Source organism: Triticum aestivum, chromosome 5A (assembly GCF_018294505.1).
Source record: "Triticum aestivum cultivar Chinese Spring chromosome 5A, IWGSC CS RefSeq v2.1, whole genome shotgun sequence".
In the NCBI taxonomy this organism is placed as follows: Eukaryota; Viridiplantae; Streptophyta; class Magnoliopsida; order Poales; family Poaceae; genus Triticum; species Triticum aestivum.
The window spans coordinates 599,140,304-599,148,751 of NC_057806.1; the positions used below are offsets into that span (position 1 = coordinate 599,140,304).

General features: G+C 43.1%; 1 protein-coding gene across 1 annotated transcript; it reads right to left on the reverse strand.

The window, feature by feature from the left end:
- Positions 1-1,119: 1,119 nt before the first annotated feature.
- LOC123107889 (transcription factor MYB72) lies at positions 1,120-2,857 on the reverse strand. Its single transcript, XM_044529786.1, has 3 exons — positions 2,609-2,857; positions 2,357-2,486; positions 1,120-2,030 (listed from the first exon to the last, which is right to left on the reverse strand). Exons 1-3 carry the CDS (start codon positions 2,742-2,744, stop codon positions 1,361-1,363), a joined length of 936 nt encoding a protein of 311 aa, XP_044385721.1. The 5' UTR covers positions 2,745-2,857; the 3' UTR covers positions 1,120-1,360.
- Between the last annotated feature and the right edge of the window lie 5,591 nt (positions 2,858-8,448).

An 8,448-nucleotide genomic window follows, 5' to 3' on the forward strand; every position in this document is an offset into this window, starting at 1 on the left:
ACCTAATCAGAGAGGAGTCGAAGGTGAGAGAAGGGGAAGACACTGGAATTTCTGGTCGGGGCAACCTCATCCATTCATCCTCAGTACAGATATTTACAGAGCTTCACTTTTACACATAAGACCTCTAGCTTTCCTATTATACAACAAGAGTACCAACAATTACTTCATGTATGCCAGCATTAATTTGCTTGGAAAAGCATGCAAACATGCAAAACCATTCTCTCTAGATCAATATCTGGTGTCAATGATTGTGAAGTCATTTCCTTTTTTACCTTCAGACACTAGTTCTTTGAACTGAAATTTTATTTAGTTGTAGAGAATACTGGTTTATGGTAGCTAGTATACCTGGATATATGGTCTATTATCTGTTGTGACATGCTGACAACTAATCATTTTTTGAACAAAAGTCAAGCAATGACTATAGTTTTTCCGTGGAAGGAGTTTAGTGTTGTGTCCCATTGGCTAGTGAGAAATAGTACCTAGTAGCCCTTTCAAGTATGAACGCTGGAAATGCAAGATATGGAATCAAACAGGTGAAGTAGAAGCAAACTTTTGATAATTACATATGATGACCGGATAAATGAAGTTTCCATTTCATCATTCCACACTCCATAGTACCGCACTTCGATTTTGTTTTGTCTATATGGTTAGATTGACACAGTGTGAGCAACTTACACAAACTAATAAGTAGTAGTGTCATCAAGGAAGTCCTTTCAGTAACTTATAGTAAAATCCATTTTTGCCAAATCACTAGAACGTTAATTTGAATTCAAGTAGATAAATTTCTGTCAAAAAATTGGAAAGTCATTTTCAACCTATGTCTGTCATGCGCCAAAAAGACGTGTAAAATTACGTATGTTTACACTTTATACTTAGGTTCTCTAACTTCGTAACGACGATTTTGATGCTTTACAGACATGCCTTATTAAGTCCACGAATGTCTCATGTATTATAGACCATGTCTTTTTGACCAAAATTAGGCAAACCTTGCACATGCTGCAAGTAAACTTTGTCTATGCTGTTAGTGAACACACAAACAAATATCTAGCCACTAGGGTTGGCACTCGGTACAAATATCACACATAGACCAGATAAACTAACATAGCAACAAGTACAATCTAAAACTGTAAATGTTTCTGTAAGGCAGTAACCTGGTAGTGGGAAAAAAACATTTCAATACAAGACTCACATAGAGATGCCTGAAAACAAGGCATCTCTCATCTAGGAGTGGTGAGAGACATTATTGTTCTTAATTCAGAGCTCTCATCATCTTTCACCATTCCCCATGAATGCTACAAATTTACACCACAAAATCCACAATCATGCATGTACATGAGAACAAACACCAATAGCTAGTTCGCTACTGCATCCCAAGGTCGACGGGCTCCTCTGCGAGGCAGTACTGCTGCATCCCTTGGGAGCTGGATGCGACAGTAGTGTTAGGGCAGACCAAGTGGCTCACTTCATTCCACCTCATGCTCTGGTCCCCCATGCCGAAGAAGCATTCCAGCCCGTCCAGCTTGACCTGGTTGAATTGGAAGCTCTCGTCCAGCTCCAGTGCAGGCAGCACGCCGGAACAGTGGATGCCACCTTCGTTTAGCGGGGCCGTGTGCACCGATGGCGCCACGAAGTTTGGAGCTTCCCCATACATTGGTGGAGGAAGGCACGGCGGGGCTTGCAGGGCAGCGAAAGAGCTTCCTCCTAGCTTGAACAGAAGCTTCCGGATGGACTCATCCACGCCTTCTCCGATACGATTGCCTTCCACCATTGAACCTGGCATCGGACGGGACGGCATGGCCATTGCATGCTGGTGCCAATTGTAAGCACCAGCAGCAAAGCCATTGTTCCCGGCTGCGCCCTCGCTGGCTTCTTCCTTATGCCCGCTGTTCGTTGCCTGGCGTGCGAACTGGTGCTGCCTCTGGTCCTTGCGCGACTGTTTGCCGAAGAGCTTCTTCTTGAGCCTTGTGTTCCAGTAGTTCTTGATGTCATTGTCCGTCCTCCCCGGCAGCTGTGCAGCTATTATCGACCACCTACGCCCAACCCAAGGCATGCATGATATGTTTAGAACTTAGATCATACTCCCTCCGTTCCCAAATACTTGTCTTTCTAGGCATTTCAAATGGACTCAATATACGGATGTATGTAGACATATTTTAAAGTGTAGATTCACTCATTTTGCGTCGTATGTAGTCACTTCTTGAAATCTCTAGAAAGACAAGTATTTAGGAACGGAGGGAGTAGATAGCATGTAATAGATTGTACTACACCCATGTGCCTGCCTACCAGTTTGCAGCTAATCCTACAGCTGAGTTGATCATACAATTGACAAGACAGGTGAGACCAACTGTACCAGTACCTGCTGCCTATGCTGATGTAGAGGCTGAGGATGATCCTGTCCTCCTCGTCTGAGAATCCACCGTGCCTTATGTTCGGCCGGAGGTAATTGAGCCACCGGAGGCGGCAGCTCTTTCCACACCTCCTCAGACCTGCGGATGCCCCAGAGACACAAGAACGCACACCTAATTAGCTTCTATCTATCATCAATTTATCACTACCGCTTACTGGCAGCATCACTACATCGTACTCAGCAATTCTGATGAGCACATACCAATCTTCTGTGGCAGCGCGATCCAGTTGCCGCCGGTGCCGTTCTGCTCGATGTAGGACTTGAGTGTGGCGTCCTCCTCCGGTGACCATGGGCCCTTCTTCACGCTCGCCTTGTCGCAGCACGGAGCTCTCCCCATGGCGGTATCCTTCCTCCTCTTCTAGCTTTGGGGCTCTCGTGTGAGAGGGGACGGGAGGATGCTTTGGTTAGGGCCTAAACTTGGTTAGGCATGATGATGGTGTGGGCGGTGGGTTTATGTGCTCAAAAGGCAGGCAGGGGAGACGAGGTGTATTATTGACATGGGAAAAGGTGGCTGCGTGTGGTGGTAATAAAATACGGTTTAATTTGTGGTGGTCTGATCTGGGTTGCTTTCTTTCTAATTGTTGTTTCCCTTGGATTAGAATCTCCATCATGCGTCCATCAGCACTGGTTGCCGGCCTATCCATGAACTTGGTCTTGGTGCACCGTAGGGACCTTAGTGAGATCTTCTTATCTAGTATGGTTCCATTGGTTCATGCGTTATTTCTCATTTGGCTATACTTCACTTGCATATTCTGTTGTTTGATCTTCGTGCTATTTTTTTGTTTGGAAAATACTCCCGCCGTTCCTCGTGACCTGTCCAAAAGTATACATGAAGTTATACACATGGTCTGGGTGCAAATTTTACTGTTATTTTTATGTCAACATGTTGGTTTAAAAGTTAAATAATTGAAAAATTGTGAAATAGTTTTTCATGAAAAATGTAGAGGTATTATCTTCAGTTGACCAATCTCATTTGTTTTAAGAAGTCAGGTGTTATGGAATGGAGTTAGTTTTTTTCTTTAGTAGAAGAGAAGTAGTAACAAGTTTTTTCACACACACACGCACTGAATTGATATTCCAAGAAATGGCACGCTAATTGTACATCAGAAGTCTCTAAATGTGGACGCAATATATACTGGTAAATATTTTCCTCTTCTGGATGGTGGGTGGAACCCATCCTTTTTTTGGTTTGACATAACATTAGGTAAAAGCATAATAAGTTGGCATTAGCATACACGAGCAACAACCACAACATCTTGCTGATATATCTATACAATATCGGATGCTGTTTTATCTCGTAGTTCCGTCTATGACTGTGGGATGTCCTAATATAGTATTACATCGTGCCATAATTTATTAGCATGATCTGATCTTTAGATTGCATCTTCTCTGATTCTTGCTGGCAGCTGTCCTGTTCATACTGTCCCCTTGTAAAAACTTTAAGCTATACTCTTGGAGCCATTTGATGTGTGCGTGCCTTTCAGGGATACCCAGGGGCAACCCTGTAAGTACCCTGTCATATCACTGCAAAAAATATCACCCTCATTTTTAATGTGTCTCCATTATGCTCACTTTGCGGAGAACTTTAAAGTCAAATAATTTGCTTGATTTCAAGTAGTTTGAAATACACCATTGTCGTTTGTCACTTATTGACCCCTTCCCCCCTGGATCTCTTCAGTCACTATCAATGGTAGGGTACTATGGTGTCAGTGGTATGCATGCTGATGTAGGCTGGCTTGCATCACGGTAGATTTCATTTGGTCGTATTTTTTTTCTCTCCATTCTACTTAACAAATCCGTGATGATATTTATGTTTCGCATTTTGAGCTCTGCTCATGTAATGCCATTTTTTGTAAAAATGGTATTGGGATTGATAAATAACTTAATCATGTAATGTCATTTTTTGTAAAAATGGTATTGGGATTGATAAATAACTTAATTGCTTACTGTATTGATTTGAAAATAGTACTTAATCTTGCCTTTTACTGCACATCGGTCATAGACAGGATAGTTTTTGATGTTTGAAGTAGTATATGCACATCTATTCTCCATTTGAAGTTTTCAGCCTTTTAAATGGTTATTGGATAGAAAGGTGTGGGCTGTCCGCTGAAATTGTAGCAGGACAAACTGAGCTTCTGTCCGCTTTAGGGTTGAAAATTCTACTATATCTTTTGGCTTTTTTCTTAAAGACTCAGTTTCTGATTCCTAATTTCCAACGGGTGTCATGGTGTCATTAATGTGAAGGCTGAAGAGGTCTGACTGAAGCAAATCTGGACACGAGAAAACGACGTTGCAGAAATTGCAGGAAAACTATGATTATATTAGCCGTCAGTCGAATTCTGAAGGATCTCTGTGAAAGTAGCTTGGAATGGGAACTCTGAAAGTAACTTCAAATGGTGGGCGTGATTAGACAAAGTTTGTCAGTTAGCTGGCTGCCCCCTATTTCACACGAGAAACTGCTCATCTTTTGCCTTTCCTAAAAGAGATGAAGAGACGACAAATCATGGTGCCGCGGGATGACTGCCAACTAACCTTTTTTTTCGTAAGAAGACTGCGTCGCTGCGAAGAAACTGGGCTGAGGTACCTTTTTCTTTGAGGTATAGATGTGGCGCTTATGGTCAAGATTAGAGGGCGGGCCTTCAGCGAGTCTGGCTTCGGACTCGCTGAAGGGGCGAGCGAGCTGGGCCGGCCCACGAGCACGGGAGACCATAGCCTCTTTTTCCAGTTTTTTTTTTTTATGTTTTATGTTTTATTTTTGTACTTTTGTTTATACTTTAAAATATTCTATATATGTATTGAAAAACACTCTTATAAAAAATCAAGTTGATGATGATGGTGTGCCTATCATCCTGCAATATAGACCATCTGATCTATATCTAACGGATAGAAAGCAAACTTGATGTGTGCATCAATGCCGTATGTTTACTTGGGGCGACTCCAAGTGTTCAACAGAAAACAAGCACATCCATTTGTTCTGATGCAAGTATACCAGAGACTTCACATTATAATCTTCCGACTATGTTACGGCTTGGATCTTTCCGCTTTGAGGTTTCGCCGTTGGAGCCAAAGAAGAACACGGTGAAGTCAAACTTCAGAACCCCTCCAAAGTGCATTAATATTGGTAGTATTTCATGTCCGGTGAAGTAGTTTCAAGCGTGCAAGCAAATAAGTCGTTTTTTTGTTTTAAATTAGTCATGTGTGATCAGCGTGGCCGAATGATTAATTAAGTTCCTAATTAAGGAATACTAGAATACAAGGGTCACATACAAGTTGTGCTAGTTAGCTTGTTTTTTTTTCTCTCTCTCCAAGATGTAAAAGGAGAGGATCGCCGTGTTAGTTTGAGACTTTGAGTTGGTTAGTAGTTTAGGCCCTTACGGCTGGTGTGACTAGGATATAAAAGGTAGCGTCCTGAGTTTTGTACGCAGATTAGTTTTGAGTTGAATAAAAAAATACCAGAAAACGCCTCACGGCGAGGGGCATCAAAGATGGGTTCTTGCGATTCCTAGGGTTTCGTTGTTGCTGTTCCTTTGTTGATCTCGTATCAATATTTGGTACAAGTCTACTCCTTTAGCTTCTTGCTATATCGTTTTGATCCAAAGGCTTTTCTTCTTCGTCGTCTGTTTGTTTTATTCTGCGACGGTTGCTGCTGCCGTTTATTGCTGTCTCGCAAATATCGTGAAAGATCGGGCCGTGACTTGCACAATTTAGCATCTCGCTAGTCTGTGCTCCATCAAGTGGTATTCAGAGCTAAGGTTGTTCATGGTACGACGTTGATCAAGATGTCAACCTCGGTCAACAAGGATGGCGAGGCTGCTGCTGATTCTTAGGAAGTTGTACGTCCAGTGTATGCGGATGATATCCCTCAAAATATCCGGGATGGTTTTGACCACACATGCAACTACATCAAGCAATGTCATGATGCACTCGGCAAAAGGATAGATGTCCTGATCACTCGGTTCGATGGTTTGGCAGACATCATCAATATGCCGGCGACGAATTTTTCCCAACCACAGACTGCTCCGGCTGCTCCATTGCATTATGCACCACCAGTTCGCGACGGACATGCCGGCGTGCATGATCGCCGTTTGGCAGCACAACCTCATGCTGGAGATGATGGTTTCGATGATGGCGTTGACCAGGCGGGATACGCGCCACGACCACGACATTATGAGCCTCGTCCTGAAACTTCCGTTCGTGGTGGAGTGCATGACCGAGTTGGTCAAGCTATGCGTGTGCCTTTAGATGATGGAATTGGGCGCATAAAAATTTCAATCCCTTCGTTCTCCGGCAAGTGCGAACCAGAAGGCTATTTGGAGTGAGAAATGCGTGTTGATCAAATATTTGATGCCCATCATTATGGCGAGGAGAAGAAAGTTCAACTTGCTGGAACGGTTACGCGCTAATTTGGTGGAATCAAATTTGTCGTTCAAGACATCGCCCGACGACTTCGCGAGGTATGAAAGAATTCATAAGGCGTCGTTTTGTTCCTGAGCACTATAAAAGAGATATGTACAACAAGTTGCAACGGCTCTCTCAAGGTAATATGAGTGTTGATGAATATTACAAGGAGATGGAATTGCTTATGATACGTACAGGGACAACAGAGGATCCAGAGGCGACCATGTCACGTTTCTTTAACGGGCTGAATATCGAGGTGCAGGATCGTGTTGAGATGGTGGTCTACTACAACATACAAGATCTTGTGCACCAAGCTGTGCGTGCGGAACAGCAGATTAAGCGACGCCAAGTCAACACAGTTCCCAGTACCACTTTGAACACATGGCGACGCTCGCAGCATAAGAATGAGGATGTCGGTCCTAGCTCCAGGGCGACATCATCAAATCGCTCTCATGGTTCCGGTGCAAAAGGATGCTTCAAAATCAAGACTGTTGATGGTTGATTCTAGTGCACAGTCAACCGGACGCATTAGTGACATAGAGTGTTTCAAGTGTGGAGGAAGGGGACATATGAAGTGTGAATGTCCTAATGAGAAAAGAGTGTTGCTCACGAGAGATGGCTATGCATCCGCTAGTGATGAAGAGGCAGTTTCTGACACTTCTAGTGAAAAATCTAAGGATGCTGAAAATGTGGTTGCGAATTTTGAAGCTGCTGAATCATATCCTTCACTAATGGTGCAACGAGTGCAAGAGGATCGCGTTGAGAATAAGGGACGTTGGAATATTTTTGAGACTCGGTGCAAAGTCAATAACACCAATTGTAAGTTGATTATAGATGGAGGAAGCTACACCAACGCGGTCAGCAAGGGATTGGTGGAAGCTTTGGGGTTACCTGCATGGAAGCACCCTCAGCCACACCATGTTGAGTGGATGTATCATACATGGAAGTTGAAGGTTACTCATAAGGTCCGTGTGAATTTTTCTGTTGGAGATTATACTGATATGGTGATTTGTGATGTTTTGCCAATGGATACGTGCCATATATTGTTAGGAAGACCATGGCAATATGATCATGGAGCCACACATGATGGGGGTCTAACACTTATTCATTTTGGGATAATGGAAAACGGAATGTGTTGAGACCAATGTTTGCCAATGCCATCAATGTAGATGCTAATGTTTCTCTACAACAGAAGATCTCAAAGGTTGCTTTAAAGCCGAGGACGGCTTCGATTCAAGAGGGAGAGGATGATGTGTGCATCAATGCCGTATGTTTACTTGGGGCGACTCCAAGTGTTCAACAGAAAACAAGCACATCCATTTGTTCTGATGCAAGTATACCAGAGGCTTCACATTATAATCTTCCGACTATGTTACGGCTTGGATCTTTCCGCTTTGAGGTTTCGCCAATGGAGCCAAAGAAGGACACGGTGAAGCCAAACTTCAGAACCCCTCCAAAGTGCACTAATATTGGTAGTATTTCATGTCCGGTGAAGTAGTTTCAAGCGTGCAAGCAAATAAGTCGTTTCTTTGTTTTAAATTAGTCATGTGTAATCAGCGTGGCCGAATGATTAATTAGGTTCCTAATTAAGGAATACTAGAATACAAGGGTCACGTACAAGTTGTGCTAGTTAGCTTGTTTTT

Coding starts and splice junctions, on each gene's coding strand:
- LOC123107889 (XM_044529786.1), bottom strand. CDS start 2,744: ATGGGGAGAGCTCCGTGCTGCGACAAGGCGAGCGTGAAGAAGGGCCCA. Junction 2,487..2,608: donor CGCGCTGCCACAGAAGATTG/GTATGTGCTCAT, acceptor GGGCATCCGCAG/GTCTGAGGAGGTGTGGAAAG. Junction 2,031..2,356: donor TACATCAGCATAGGCAGCAG/GTACTGGTACAG, acceptor GGTTGGGCGTAG/GTGGTCGATAATAGCTGCAC.